At 36.1% G+C, this 16034-nt stretch overlaps 1 protein-coding gene across 2 annotated transcripts in view; it reads left to right on the top strand.

The window, feature by feature from the left end:
- The window catches only part of RBBP6 (RB binding protein 6, ubiquitin ligase), a 34555-nt gene that overhangs the window by 13203 nt on the left and 5318 nt on the right, over positions 1 to 16034 (top strand). For both annotated transcript variants that reach the window (XM_033217729.1, XM_033217730.1), the window contains exons 4-15: positions 2255 to 2299; positions 4352 to 4440; positions 4556 to 4652; positions 5047 to 5186; positions 8289 to 8461; positions 10359 to 10462; positions 10578 to 10915; positions 11909 to 12005; positions 12136 to 12214; positions 12324 to 12378; positions 13494 to 13562; positions 15646 to 16008. In XM_033217729.1, coding sequence (XP_033073620.1) covers positions 2255 to 2299; positions 4352 to 4440; positions 4556 to 4652; positions 5047 to 5186; positions 8289 to 8461; positions 10359 to 10462; positions 10578 to 10915; positions 11909 to 12005; positions 12136 to 12214; positions 12324 to 12378; positions 13494 to 13562; positions 15646 to 16008 — 1649 coding nt within the window. The remainder of the gene's footprint in view (positions 1 to 2254; positions 2300 to 4351; positions 4441 to 4555; positions 4653 to 5046; positions 5187 to 8288; positions 8462 to 10358; positions 10463 to 10577; positions 10916 to 11908; positions 12006 to 12135; positions 12215 to 12323; positions 12379 to 13493; positions 13563 to 15645; positions 16009 to 16034) is intronic.

The following is a 16034-nucleotide window of genomic DNA, read 5'->3' as shown; positions in this document are numbered from 1 at the left end:
ATCTGCATCAGTCAGTTTTGTGAGGACTTTAAAGTCCTCACAGATTTTTTTTTTTTTACCATTAGTATCTTACCAAGAGTCACTATTTTTATTGATGTTTAGTAATACAGATTCCTAATCATTTTTAAACCATTCTTTGTCAACATTTTTTGCTCGTTTCTTAATACCTTGCTATATATAGAAAACATTTGTTTGCTTTTCTAAATTTGAGGTAAACTTGACTTTTTTGTGGACTATAAGGTATTTAGGGGCAATAGTGATTATTTGGTAAAAAGATGATTTAAGTGCAGTTGCATATCTAAAACCACTTCAAAGTCAATTAATATATAATACTAAGTTGGCAGAAAGCTTAAAAGCACACAAAAGCCCAGCATAAAAACAAAAAGGATACTGTATCTTAAGTGTTAGGAGTGGGAAGACTTTTTTTTTGTTAAGTTTTTTAGTTCCAGTGGTAAGAAAGTTAATATAATTGTTTTCTTTCCAAGGAAATCATCAGTATTTGTATTCTATTCTAGATAGTAATGGGCTATTTTCAAAGGCTGTTTATTTTATTGGTGAGAAATGTAGTATAGATGATGGTTGACAGCAATTTGTCTAGTCCTTGTTACTTAAAATCAAGTAATTCCTGGTTGGTATAAAATCTTTAAAATAGATTGAGTAGGTCAGAACTTGCTTTAGATAAAAAGAAAGTATGTATTATTTAGAGTTTTTTTTTCTACTTACCACTTGAGATTAGTTATTAAAGGAAAAAAATACTTTAAAGCTGGACAAAAATGATAACCCATTGGCAAATTATGTTAAAATGCATTAGGATGTGGGATTAATGCATCATGAACTCTTTTATAGTCAGTTCCTTAATGTGGAGCAAAGAAGCTTTTGTCTGAATAAACATCCCAGTAATAGCCATCAAACTAACTTTTAAAACCCTAAGATATTTGTGAGATATATCTTATGTTTAGCCAACATTATTTTTTATTTACATTTATTTGCTGTGTGGGCATTGGCTAAGAACTTCATATTGAGACTGGTTACATTTCTCTTTGGGGCTCTTCAGTCATGTTGCTTTTATTTTAAAACTTTTAGTTCTCTGGAACATAGAATACCTGATGAAGACTTTTTTCTTTGATCCAGACATCTTGTTACATTCTCCATTTTAAATGAAGAGTTCTGACCTTACAACATGTTAAATAAGCAACCCACTTACTACATAGGAAGCTGTAGGGAAAGCATATCTTCAGGATTGTTTACTAAGGATTCTTTTAAAAACTAATATTAAAATCATTTCAGAGGATCAAATGAACAAAAATTAGTGTTTAATTTAAAATACACTTTAATTTTTATTTTATTTTGAAAGATAAATGTTTTATTCCTCTTTGCACACAACAGTTTATGAAGGTGGCTCTCTCCTGACTCCATACATCTTTTACACAAAGATGCTTCTTCAAATATGCCCAGTTATCTCCCCCACTTCAGTGTTGGAGAATTGGCAGTTAGTGAGTGGAGCAGAATGCTTAAGACTCATTAAAATACATTTTTTAAAGCCTTCTTATATCCTTTATATGTACACTTGCTCTGTGTGATTAAATTAACTTTCTTCAAATAATAGAGTCCACCATAATAAGTGATAGCTTTGTTGGCCTTCTCCACAGGGTGCTTTTGTTTTCCCTTTTTTTGACTTAACATCTTTGCCCTTATAAAGTTGTGGTTTCTTTGACAAGAAGCTATTCTTACTCTCTGTATGAGAGAATAAACAAGCTTCACTCAGACTGAAGTGTATGTTTTCAAAAATTAAAGAAGTAGCAATTATATGGGAGCTGTTATTTATTAAAGCAATTACCTAAGCCCTTAAAGAGCTGTTTGTTTTTACAATGTTGTATAATGGCCTTGCAGGAAAATTAGATTTCTTATTCTCTCTTCCAGTGTACATTGTCTTGAGTATTGTCAAATTTAGAGACCATAGAGAGACACGGGGCTTAACACTCTGAACAGATTTTCTGTGTGATATATTTTTTTCCCCATTTTTTCATTTTAATTGAGCCCCTTTTTCCTCCCTTCCAACTGCTAGCCTTTTATAACTGTGTGAAATATCTAGAGAAGAATGAAGCAGGCTGAGCTACATTTTCAAGCTTAACATTCTTTAGAAAACTAAGAAAATGCCCAATATTTCAACATTAAGTGTCAATAGGGGCTAAATGATCACTTTAAGATGTTTTCAGTTTGGAACTTGAATGTGTGTTTAATTTTTTGTGAACAGATTGATGACTCTTCCGCGTCTATTTCTCTGGCCCAGCTTACAAAGGTATATATATATTCTTGAAAATATAAGTTTTTTTCTAACATCATATTTTTTTATGTGGAACGGTTTTTTAAGAGGGGTTGGGGGAGGATATATTTTGCAAAAGCATTGTACATATTATTACTATCCTGTAAAGAGTAGTTGCTGTTTTGAGAAGATAGGGGAATACTTTGTCAGCCTCAGCGTATTGGAGTATTGTTCATCTTCAAGACAGAAGAAACACTTGAAGCTACACTTAATTTTTTTTTCCCTCATACGTTTTGTTTAATTATACATTGGAAACTAACAAGGTTCTGGAGGAATTTCCTGCTTTTGGCTATAAATTATGTGGACCTTTTTTAAGCAGCCAAAACAGAAGATTTCCTTTACACGGACGATTGCATGGTTATTTCTTGAATATTTGACTTGATCCCATGAAGGTCAATATTTTAAATGTGATACAGTTGTTTCTTTATGCTATAGACTTGTAGTCTGTCTGCATTAGAAAAAGTTTTGAACAACCTAATTTGTTTGAACACAGACTACATGAATTGTGTAAGTGTGTAAAGCTGTTTGCAGGAATATACCAATGTGTATGTTTGGCAGAGGGGCAAATTGTTACCTCCTGAATCACTGTATATGCAATGTTTTGCGATAAGATTGCTTGCATTTTCTGCTCAACAATGTGTATCTTCTGTTTGGGAAAGCACTAGTGATGGATTACTTTTTAAAGCAATACATTTAGCTTGCAAATTGTGCCTTTAAAAAAAAAAATAGGCAGACTTTTGAGGGCCAAGAAGGAAGCTGTCCAGTTTTCCAAAAATCCTTTTTCCCTGCTATCAGAAATGTGAAACCAAATTTAGCAACCAAGATTAATGAAAAGATGGGTTTTCCATTAGTGCTGTCCCTATCTTGTCCTTGGCTTTGTTATGTCCTTTCCCCTAGACTGTATCCCGACAAAATGTCCTAGTAACAAATTGCTTTTTAAGCTCCTGTCTGGGAAAAGTAAGCGTTAAAATTGATTATTCTAAAACATAAAGTGGACTAAAGCCATCCTATTTTATAATTTTCTAATGCAAAGTGGTTTAGTATAGAGTTAACACTTAGAAGTTTATAGTTTACTGTTTTTATTCTTATGTACTGTAAGGACCATATTTGAGTTTTTGGTCTATTCCTACCATTGTTTCTTTGCGGGGAGGAGTTGGGGAGGTTTGGGGGATTGGGTTTTTTTTTGTTTTGTTTTGTTTTTTTAAACTACAGGTATTTGTAAAACAGTGTTTGGGTTCAAACAAATTAGTTGTTAAACATCTGTAATCCAGTTTTCTGTAAATGTTGCTGCTGTTCTAAGCTCTGTTAATGTTAAGCATTCTTTGTATATAAAATTACAATAAAATGTTAAAACTGGTTGCTTGTTTTGTGGATGAATGTAAAGACAACCCCCAATGAATGGCTGATATGAGTGCTAAATGCCTGAAGATTCAACTTACTAGAAATCACTCCCTTAGACCCTGCTTATATCTAGACCTTGTATATCATACCTCAAAGATGAAATTCATAAAACTTACCTGAAGAGTTTAATTTAAAATTATAATGCTCAATGCACATCTTTTGCACTTGATTTGAAACTAACATCACTACCTAAAGAGCCTTCTTCTAATACCTGCTGCATAATATGTTCAGTCATTCTACCCCCATCCCTACCTCCACATTGTAAGTATAAATTATAGTCTTAATGCTCTGACACTTGAATTATTTTTAAAACATCAAGTGTTTCTATTCTAACAATATCAGTCTTTAACTTGTAGAAAATTAGTATGCAAGTCTTAATGTAAGGTACAAACAGGGTCTAAGGTTTGAGTGCCCCCAGAATGACTTTCTTCAGCCTTGCGGACACCCAAACATCATGTAATTACCTAAGGAATTCCCAAGTGCCTCTTCCAGGTTATACGTGTAAATAGCTGTTTTTATGCAAGGTTAGTTAGATACTGCTCTTTACAGGATGAGTGGTGTTGTCTTTGGCTGTGTGGTCTTAAATGTGTTTCTAATGTGTGTGTCAAATAATTACCTGTTAAACAGACTGCCAATCTGGCTGAAGCCAATGCTTCTGAAGAAGATAAAATTAAAGCAATGATGTCGCAATCTGGCCATGAATACGACCCAATCAAGTAAGTTTCCTAAATATTTTATACTAATAGGAACTTTTGGGGTGGGTTTTCCCCCCCAATCAAAAGCACTATTTTGCAAAGTCCTCGTATACATGTAATTTTTTCCCCCTTTTAGTTACATGAAGAAACCTCTAGGCCCACCACCTCCATCTTACACGTGTTTCCGCTGTGGTAAACCTGGACATTATATTAAGAATTGCCCAACAAATGGGGTAAGTTCAAAGCAGAAACTATGGTATATCTTACCTTTTTTCCTTTGGAATTGTTTCTTAGCTATCTTATTTTTCTTGGTTAATACTGCCTTCTGTAGACAATGGCAAATGAGCATGGTCTCTGGAGCCAAATTTGCCAGGCTTCACATCTTGGTTCTGCCACTTAGCTGAGTGAGTTTGGGCAAGTTACTTGATCTCTATAAGCCTGTTTTTTCTTCTCTAAAATGAAGATAAAATAGTACTTACCTCACATAGCAGTTACGAGGATTAAATGAGATCACATATGTAAAGCACTACAAGTAATAGAGTAATAAGCACTGTATAACATTAGCTAATTTATTAAATAAAGGTAACTGCTTTTTCTCTACCTCCTCTTCCTTTTTCCTCTGAATAGGATAAAAACTTTGAATCTGGTCCTAGGATTAAAAAGAGCACTGGAATTCCCAGAAGTTTCATGATGGAAGTGAAAGATCCTAACATGAAAGGTGCAATGCTAACCAACACTGGAAAATATGCAATACCAACTATAGATGCGTAAGTATGCAAATTAGGTATGACCTTTGGAGACTCCAGTCCCAGGGTATAGTGTTTTAATCTTGGGCTTGTAACTTGGCTACTTGGATTCCTTGAGAACTTTGTATACCAAGGTCATTAGTCTCTACACCTTGCATTTCTGTGAGGCTGCAGTCTGCTCCATTTAAAGCAAATTTAAAATGGATTTGGGGATTTTTGTTATCAGTGAGTGCCACTTCCCTTGTAGTCTTCTAATTTTTTCTTTTTCTGTCATTCCCTGCTTTCTTCCTCATTCACATACATACTCCCACATACTCTTATTATATATGCTACTTGCATTTTTAAGTGAACAAAACAGATTGTAATCATTTTGAGAAACAGGAGGCTTAAGAATAAAAGCTCTGCATGATGTTGAGGCAAATTTAAGTGTCAGGCGTAAATGAAATACTGAAGTAGCTTGAATAAGTTTGGATATGCCATGTGAGTCTTAAGATTCTCAAGTAAGGTTTATTTTATAAACCATTAGTTCTGATAAACTATAGCTCTATAAAACACCTTAATGCCTTTTTTTTTTTTTTGAGACTAAATCTCACTGTGTCCCCCAGGCTGAAGTGCAGTGGCGCTATCTTGACTCACTGCAAGCTCCTCCAGGTTCACACCATTCTCCTGCCCCAGCCTCCCGAGTAGCTGGGACTACAGGCGCCCGCCTCCACACCCAGCTAATTTTTTGTATTTTTTTAGTAGCGGCAGAGTTTCACCGTGTTAGCCAGGATGTGTTAGGAGTTTCACCATGTTAGCCTGACCTCGTGATCCGCCCGCCTCAGCCTCCCAAAGTGCTGGGATTACAGGTGTGAGCCACCGTGCCTGGCCCTTAATGCGCATTTTTAATGTCTATTCAGATTTATATTATGAACCAGTTTTTAATGAAATGGACAGACATGAAAATTTAGTGTCAGGGTTCAACTAGATAACTTCCCATTTTATCTGCTTTTATTAATGTAGTCAGTTACTTTTTGGATTACCTTCAACAGTTGTTAATTCACATGCTATACAACACAATAGTGAGTGTTCTTTGGACTGTCGTTTTCTAACTTTGTTGAGCATAAGAATCTCCTGAAAAAATATGTTAAAAGACTGGCCAGGTAGAGTGACCTTGGGCAAAAAAAAAAAAAAAAAAAATCCTGGTTGCCCTGCCCCCGATTTTGATTTAGAAGTTATGTAATAAGACCCTGATTCTACATTTTTAACAGGTTGTCCAGGAGATTGTGAAGTTAGGGAATCCTCAGGGCATCAATTTACAGAATAGGTGTTCTTGTTCTCAGTGACAAAAAATATATATATATGTGTGTGTGTGTATATATATATATATAAGAATAGTTTTCCTCGGCTTCATGCTATAAATATTGTTGAAGTGTAGTGTAGTGAGCAGGTGGGGATGATGATGAAAATAGCTATGCCGTAGAATGGTATTGAAAAGATCTTGTGTTTTTGAATATGTACTTTAGTAAATAGTGTTTTCGTTCACAGATAAGAATGTTTTCCTTAACTCCCAACCCTGCTCACTTCCTCAACTTCACCCCCATCTATTTTTTATCAGTCACCATCCTGTGTTTTTGTGGTTCATCATTGAACAGTCTGTTGTTATGCTGTTTCTAATTCAGAGACATTTCATAGGTGTTTCCAAACAACTTTAGCTTGAAATTGATGATTTTTACAGACACAAGAGCAGACCGCTTCATCTTTATTATGTAAACTTTTTAAATAAAAATTTGTGTCGGAAAAATGAATATCACCTGTAAACCCTAACTAATAATTAACTTCATTGCTTTTGAATGCTGAGATACAAATGCCCAATTGTGCCAGACACACAGCAAATACTGGGGAAAGATGGGAATCCAAATATTTTAAATGAAACTTTCACCCTCTTCACTAACACCACTGATAAGCAACTCAGACTCTTCTTCTGTTTCTTTTTCTATCCTCTGTTCTCCTCTTTTTTTTCTTTTTTTTTTTTTCTTTTTTTCTCTCTTTTGGGCAGTGGGAGACTCCTCTTTCACAAATTGGGAACAATGGGGCATAAGCAAATTGATACTTATTTCTGGAATCGTGGTGATGTCTATGGAGCAACTGCAACACAAATAACACACCTAAGGTACCCTACTCTGTACAGCCGAGATTCTTTCATTTTCAGCATTGAGATAAACACACTCTGTTCCTGAATGAAATAGAAAGGGTTTCTCTAGGGATACCTGTGTTTTGCAAATTTGCCTGATTACAGAGAAGATGGGGGCGTAGAAGCAATGGTGACAAGTCTGAGAATAGCTATTTTTATTTTTTTAATACTATATTTAATGCCCAACATTTCTGCAAAATGCATTTCTACAAAAAACTGGACCTAGAATGTCTAATGAGGTGTTACTTTACAATTTTGTAACACATATTTTGATCATTTAAGTCACTAATGCTTCTTAATTGACTATAAATTGATTAACCTCTTTTAAAATACTTAAAATACTAATAAGTAGATCATGGGTTTTGGTATCTCATTTTATTAATTATTTGTTTGGCAATGACATAATATTTCCCTTGAACTATCGTTCCTTAATTGTATAATGTCAGTACTAATTTTAATTTCCCATCTTGTGGCATTTACTCCAATACCTTCACAGGTTTGAGGGACTTGGGATGTGGAGAAGGGGAGATTTTTTGGGATTTTTAATTTTAATTTTAATTTTTTTCAAGAAACTTGATAGAGTAGGAAAAATTGTGATTATGGTGTTGTCTAAATTCAAGTCTTGTCTTTGTCACTTAAATAGAAGTTTATGGCACAGAACATGTTGCCTTATTTCTGGCCCTCAGTTCTTAGAGTTATGGGTTCTAAGATCCTTTTATTGTTTTTATAGCATTTCCTTGCTTCTTTTTGTTATACTTGTTTAGACTTTTGTGTCTTTGTTTAGGGTGAGGTTGTACATAATTACTCCCTTATTTTAGAAGATACGGTGCTTGTCTAAACTAATTTAGCATTGTGCTAAATTATGTGTTCCGATCATGTAATAGTAGAACATGTAGGATGAATACTCTGCCTTCTTAACAATGGTAAAACACTAAAACCTTCTTTTACAGAGAAGCATATGCAATTGGGAAAAAAGAGAAACCTCCCTTCTTGCCAGAGGAGCCATCTTCTTCCTCCGAAGAAGATGATCCTATCCCAGATGAATTGTTGTGTCTCATCTGCAAGGATATTATGACTGATGCTGTTGTGATTCCCTGCTGTGGAAACAGTTACTGTGATGAATGTAAGAAATGCTGTATCTTGGAAGATGTGTATTTTAGAATATTTGTATTTACTTGGAATGGCTCTTCCCAACCTCATATATTTTAATAATAAAATTAATAATGTTGATGACAAGTGTTGATCAATGAGCATTTAGTAGTGAGAAGTCTGTTTTTGTTGCTGTATCTTTGTTAAACAATAACCTCTTTGTCCTTTTAAATACTAGAATTGAACACTTTCTCTACCTTCATCAGGGTGACTATACTGAGGTGTTTTTCTTAATACAGACTTTGTTTTCTATATGTTTTAAGTGGTATCCAGAATTTTAAAACCTTTTTGGGCCTTAGATAATTCTGGAAATGTTTTTAAGTGGTATCTAAATCCTCTTCCTGGATTGTGAATAGCTTATCCTAATATTTCTAAGTGTATTAAGACCTGCTTCTCACTGTCTCCCAGGTTGGAGTGCAGTGGCGTGATCTCAGCTCACTGCAAGGTCTGCCTCCCAGGTTCATGCCATTCTCCTGCCTCAGCCTCCCAAGTAGCTGGGACTACAGGCTCCCGCCACCACACCTAGCTAATTTTTTGTATTTTTAGTAGAGATGGGGTTTCATCATGTTAGCCAGGATGGTCTCGATCTCCTGACCTCGTGAGCCACCCGCCTTGGCCTCCCAAAAGTGCTGGGATTACAGGTGTGAGCCACCGCCTGGCGTCTGTAGACGTATTTATTACCCAGCATTTACCATGCAGTTGTGACTTTTTAAATCACTTATATTAGCACTTAGTTTTTTCCTGCCTCTTATCCTAAGTTTGTGCCTTCTTACACAGAAGAAATCAGTGTTAACCTGAGAATTTGCTCAAGCCTGCTCTGACCTTTTTCATTTTTGAAGGTAGTTTTGAAATATATAGTCCTCATACACATGGTTCTGCATCTGCAGATTCAGCCAACCACGGATCATAAATATTTGGGGGGAAGGAAACAGTAAAAAATAATACAATAGTAAAGACTAATACAGATTTTAAAATAAGAGTATTAACAATTATTTACATAGTATTTATATTGCAGCAGGTATTACAAGCAATCTAGAATATTTAAGTATACTAGAGGATGTACATAGTAGTTACATGCAAATACTATGCCTTTGGGGCAGTTGAGGGACTTGAGCATCTACAGATTTTATCTTCAGAGGGCCATGGTTTGGATACCTGTAAATCTTTATTTTTTGACCTCTTCAGTGAAGACCAAAATCAAGAAGAGGTTGCTAAAGACTTGTTTCAGAGTATATCTTAAGATTTAACAAACCACTTGATATTACTGGAGTTTTACTACATTGAAGCATAATCTTCATATCTGTAATTTAGTGTTGCTGCCGTGTACTGTGCTGTAGGTATCTCATTTCCTGGCTAGAATAAAAACCCCAAGTTAGCCATGTAAAATTTTTGTCTTTCTAGACTATCTCATACGTCTCTTTTGTTTTCTGCAATATTCCAATTACTAGCTAAACAAAGAATAGTCTTCAAGAAAGAGTGCTTTTGCTCTCAATTCAGACATTTGTTTAAATGTGTCCTTAAAAAAAAAAAAAAAGATGAGGTGGGGGATCCTTCCTATTTTGCCCCAGGCTGACCTTGAATTTTTGGGCTCAAGTGATTCTCCTGTCTCAGCCTCTCCAGGAGCTGGGATTACAGGCACATGCCAGTACACCCAGCTATGACTTCTCTTTTTAGAGTAGCATAGGTCATATAGAAAAAAGCAGAGGGGTACTTAAGATGGGAGATTTTACTTAAGTTTCTAATCTAAGAAATGATTAGCACAACATGCTTGGAAAACAGTAATGTAACTGAACAAATGTTCAGTTTTAATTCATTTCGTAAACACTGAGGTCCTACTATGCTTTTATTAATATTTGAAATCTTATACATAGGTATAAGAACAGCACTCCTGGAATCAGATGAGCATACATGTCCAACGTGTCATCAAAATGATGTTTCTCCTGATGCTTTAATTGCCAATAAATTTTTACGACAGGTAAATCTTTGTATCCATTTTATGAAAAAATTCTTTTTACTCTTTAACTGATTTAACTGTACTTCAGTGAATACTGCATAACATTTTTCTGCATTATTATGCTTGGTATCTGTAGGCTGTTAATAACTTCAAAAATGAAACTGGTTATACAAAAAGACTACGAAAACAGTTACCTCCTCCACCGCCCCCAATACCACCTCCAAGACCACTGATTCAGAGGAACCTACAGCCTCTGATGAGATCTCCAATATCAAGACAACAAGATCCTCTTATGATTCCAGTGACATCTTCATCAACTCACCCAACTCCCTCTATATCTTCATTAACTTCTAATCAGTCTTCCTTGGCCCCTCCTGTGTCTGGAAATCCATCTTCTGCTCCAGCTCCTGTACCTGATATAACTGCAACAGTATCAATATCAGTTCATTCAGAAAAATCAGATGGACCTTTTCGGTAAGCCTATGTATTTTTCACTGTTAGAAACCAAATGAGGTCAATGATGTAGTGTTTTGTTGTTGAGTATCACTTTAACAGCTTTCTTAGTGGACCACTGTGCTTAGTAATGTGGGATGACTTGTAAGAAATGACTTAGTCTTATTGGGGGAAGAGGAAAACAAAGGAGATTCATTTGGCAAATGAGGATTAAGCATCCCGAGGTCAAATACTACACAGGTTGCAACCAGCTCCTGTTAAACGTTGAATGTGCCATATACCATAACAGCTCTGAACTTAACAGAGGTGGGAGAATTCACTCGTGGTCATAATGATAGTTTTGGATAGGAGTAGTTTTGAGTAAGAACAATTTGGATAGGTAGAGAAGTCAGAAATAGTGATTGTTGTGGAGCATCGTTATGATGTAGGATAATAGTGAAGACTCATAGCCTGCCACTTCAGAAATGAGACTTTTGTCCATGTAATGTCTCATAAATTCTTAAAAAAAAAAAAAAAAGTAGGTGTCAGAGGCCGATTTCAGACATATTGAAGCAAAATCTTTAGGATGAAACCTTTACATTTACATTTAAGAAATTCCACTGATCTGGTGAAATGTATCTGGTTGATAGTGGGAATAGGCCCAGAGAGTTCTATGGCTGGCCCAAGATTATCCTTTTAGTTTAGTGGTAGAGCTAGAGCTAAAACTTAACTCCTAATCCTAGGGGGATTTTTGTCTTCATAGGCCACACTTTGATTTTCTTTAAGTTTTACTTTTCTTGCAACTGATTTCTGTCATAAGTATCATATCTTCTTGAGAGTCCTTCATTTTACTTTTCCACTTAGATATAGAGAACTCTTCAAAGTTTCAGCCTTCTGTCCTGTTTCTCAAAAGTATTCATCATCTTTCACGTAACTGATCTTACTGCAGGTGATGGGTAAACAGCAGCAAATTTTTTACTCGTAATTGTCCATTTCTGATGATTTTTAATGTATTATAATTTATATTTTTTTAAGGGATTCTGATAATAAAATATTGCCAGCTGCAGCTCTTGCATCAGAGCACTCAAAGGGAACCTCCTCAATTGCAATTACTGCTCTTATGGAAGAGAAGGTAAATATTACTGATGCTTTAATTTGGGATTTTTTTTACAGTAGGGTTTTGTTGTTCTGATTTTGTTTTTACCTCCTTTTTTTTTTTTTTTTTTTAAACTATTTCTGTTTATTTGTGGTTGTTTCCAAAGGGTTACCAGGTGCCTGTTCTTGGAACCCCATCTTTGCTTGGACAGTCCTTATTGCACGGACAGTTGATCCCCACAACTGGTGAGTAAAATGACTTTGGTTTAGACTTTTTTCCCTTTAAAAAATAATTTTAGCTTGATTTAATGTGCAATTTTATATTTACCTACTGTTTTTATTTTTTTGCTTCTAGGTCCAGTAAGAATAAATACTGCTCGTCCAGGTGGTGGTCGACCAGGCTGGGAACAGTGAGTAGATGTTTACAATAATCTTCTGATGATTGCCTGCAAACTAGATGATGGAAGGTCCAAACTAGGCAGTCGGTCGCTGCTCTTTATTGTAAACTTTCATGTGCCAGATTAACTTTTTTTTTGTAAAATGTCAAAAATCAAGCTTATATGAGGGTTTTTTAAAAAAATGAGTAAATCTTTTCTAAAATACAGAATTTTAAAAGTTTTTTTCTACTTTCATGTCCAACAAATGGGGATCTTGACAGGACTTCAGTTAATGAGTAGATAAGATTACTTGAAAAGTTATTTTAAATATGGTGTCAGTTATTTTCTAGTAGGTTTAACTTTTTCTATCCTTAGATTGGATGATCAAAGTTTGATTTGAGTACATACATAATAAGATTAACATCTACCAAACAAAATTTTTTTGTCTGAAATGAAGTCTTTTATTCTACAGGATATGTTTTTTCCACCCTAAAATACAAAGAACTTTGATTTTCTCTGTGGGATGTTTTATGGCATTGAAAATCAGCAGACTTACTTAATGTATTTTTATTTATATAATTATTTCTGTTTATATAATCCAATTGAAAACTGATATATTCTTAAAAGTATGAGTTACTAGTAGGATAAATCAGTAGAAGGAGCATAGGATTTAGAAACAGGTAGACTTGGATTTGAATCCCATCTCCTTCATTTCCTAGCTGTATGACAGTGGTCCTGTGGTTTTACTCCCTAACATCCATTTCCTCGTTTGGGTTTGAAATGACACTACCTACCTTAACATGTAAAATGACTTCATTGTGCCCAGCAGACAAAAGGGCTCTTTTCCTTCTATATAACAATAAATTCACAGAGTAATTTATAGAATGCTAATTAAAATATAATATTACATAAAGTGATCTCTTTTGAAGTCTAGTTATTCTTATGATACAGTTAATTGGTGGCGGAAAGTTAGTTTTAAGTAAATATAATATTTATTCAACTCTATCCGAAACAAGTTTAAGAATTGGGGAGTAGGAAAAAGTTTTCAGAGCAGTTAAAATTGGTGTCTTAACATCTATGCATGGAAAGGTCATGTATTATACCCATGGAGAAATACTTGAGCCTTTTTTTTTTTTTCTCCCACACAGTTCCAACAAACTCGGCTATCTGGTTTCTCCACCACAACAAATTAGAAGAGGGGAGAGGAGCTGCTACAGGTAGGCATACTAAAAATCTTGGAAAATAATCATCTTATTTTATATATATGTGTGTGTGTGTGTGTGTGGTGTGTGTGTGTGTGTGTGTATGTATCACCAAAGGAAAATATAATACCAAAGAAATAAAAGCACAGCAGTGGCAGGAGGGAAGGGGGTCATTTGTTTGTATTGTGCTTATCCCTCTTAAGTCTTGGGTAGTTGTCTTTAAAGAGGGCTAGAAAATAATAAATTATATATAGTACCTTAAATGATGGTTTTTAAGACATTTTTAATATTCCTTCCCAGTGATTACTTTCTCCCAGAATATTGGCTTGCATTTACCCTCTTGGAAGTAGAAGAAAGTCATTAAGGCTCAGACAATATTTAAGATACCAATTTAAGATGAAAGCTAACAAGCTCAGCTCCCAACTGTGAATAAGAATTGCATTTATTTCTTTTCTATACTCCACTGTCCCAATCATCTCCCACCCTCTCTTTTCCAAAAGAAGAGACAGGAGATTGTTAGAGGCTTCTGCCCTGGTGGGCAGGTACAAGCAATATTAATCTGAGAAGTAAGAATCTTACTGTCTAGGTCAGGGGTCCCCAACCGTGGGCCACAGACCACTACCCATCCTTGGCCTGTTAGGAACTGGGCAACACAGCAGGAGGTGAACAGCAGGTGAGCAAGCATTACCACCTGAGCTCCACTCCTGTCAGTTCAGTGGTGGCATTAAGATTCTCATAGAAGCATGGAACCCTGTTGTGAACTGCGCATGTGAAGGATCTGGGTTGCACGCTCCTTATGAGAATGTAATGCCTGGCCCTGTAAGGTGGAACAGTTTCATCCCGAAACCCCCCTCTCCCCCGTCCATGGAAAAATTGTCTTCCACAAAACAGCTCCCTGGTGCCAAAAAGTTGAGAACTGCTAGTCTAGTTCATAATCACCACCAGGATAAAGGGGTCTCCAAAACTTTATAAAAAGAGTTTTGGCCAGGCATAATGGCTCATGCTGGTAATTTTAGAGCTGTGGGAGGCTGATGGGGAAGGATTGCTTGAGGCCTGAAGTTCAAAATTAGCCTGGTTAACATAGCAAGACTCTGTCTCTACCAAGAAAAAAAAATTAAAAATTAGCCAGACATGGTGGCATGCACCTGTGGTCCCAGCTACCTGGGAGGCTAAGGCAGGAGGATCACTTGAGCTTAGGAGGTCAAGGCTGCAGTGAGCTATAACCACATCAGTGTACTTTAGCCTGGGGGACAGAGCGAGACCCTGTCTGTCTCCAAAAAAAGGAGAATGCTTTCTCTTTGAGAGAAAGCCTTGATATTTTCATTGTTAATTATAGAAGTTAAAACTAGAGTTTATTCTGCTTTGTATGATCTTCACCTGCTTCCTCCCTCAAAAAAGAAGTTACAGTAGGCGGTTTTCCTTCATTTAAACTTTTGGGGCCAGGTGCGGTGGCTCTCACCTGTAATCCCAGCACTTTGGGCATATCACCTGAGGTCAGGAGTTTGAGACCAGCCTGCCCAATACAGTGAAACCCTGTCTCTACTAAAAATACAAAAATTAGCTGGACATGGTGGCAGGCATCTGTAGTCCCAGCTACTTGTGAGGCTGAGGCAGGAGAATTCGCTTGAACCCAGGAGGTGGAGGTTGCAGTGTGCCAAGACTGCACCACTGTAGTCCAGCCTGGACCACAGAGTGAGACTCTGTCTCAAAAATAAATAAGTAAACTTTTGGGGAGAACTAGGTCACAGCAGCATTAATCTGTCAGTTCCTTCAAAAGACAGTTTAGGAAGTAACAGGTAGTAATTAGTGGAGTGATAATCAATCTGAACTTCATAAAAGAGAACTTTTGAATACAATATTTCCATGTAGAGAAGGTCCTATAAACTTGCATCATCTCAGTCAATACATGGCCTTAAAAATTACGTTATGTTGTAGAGTTATTTTTACAAATAAATTGTACTGTTTCTATACTAGTTGAATAGTTGGTTCTATTCCAGTGTTTTTAAGTTTGAAAATAATTATGGATAGCAAAGATAAGCTTACTTGTCTCAGATGACTTTAGTTTGAAGAAGTAATATCTTGGAATTTATTTCTCCAGAAGTATAAACCGTGGGCGACACCACAGCGAAAGATCACAGAGGACTCAAGGCCCGTCACTACCAGCAACTCCAGTCTTTGTACCTGTTCCACCACCTCCTTTGTATCCGCCTCCTCCCCATACACTTCCTCTCCCTACGGGTGTTCCTCCTCCACAGTTTTCTCCTCAGTTTCCTCCTGGCCAGCCACCACCCGCTGGGTATAGTGTCCCTCCTCCAGGGTTTCCTCCAGCTCCTACCAATTTATCAACACCTTGGGTATCATCAGGAGTGCAGACAGCTCATTCAAATACCATCCCAACAACACAAGCACCACCTTTGTCCAGGGAAGAATTCTATAGAGAGCAGCGACGACTAAAAGAAGAGTATGTATTCTAATTTGAAATTATTA

This window comes from Trachypithecus francoisi, unplaced genomic scaffold (assembly GCF_009764315.1).
Source record: "Trachypithecus francoisi isolate TF-2019V2 unplaced genomic scaffold, Tfra_2.0 Lachesis_group10, whole genome shotgun sequence".
Lineage (NCBI taxonomy): Eukaryota > Metazoa > Chordata > Mammalia > Primates > Cercopithecidae > Trachypithecus > Trachypithecus francoisi.
Note: the sequence above shows the minus strand (reverse complement) of the source record. Positions and strands in the feature narration are given on the sequence as shown.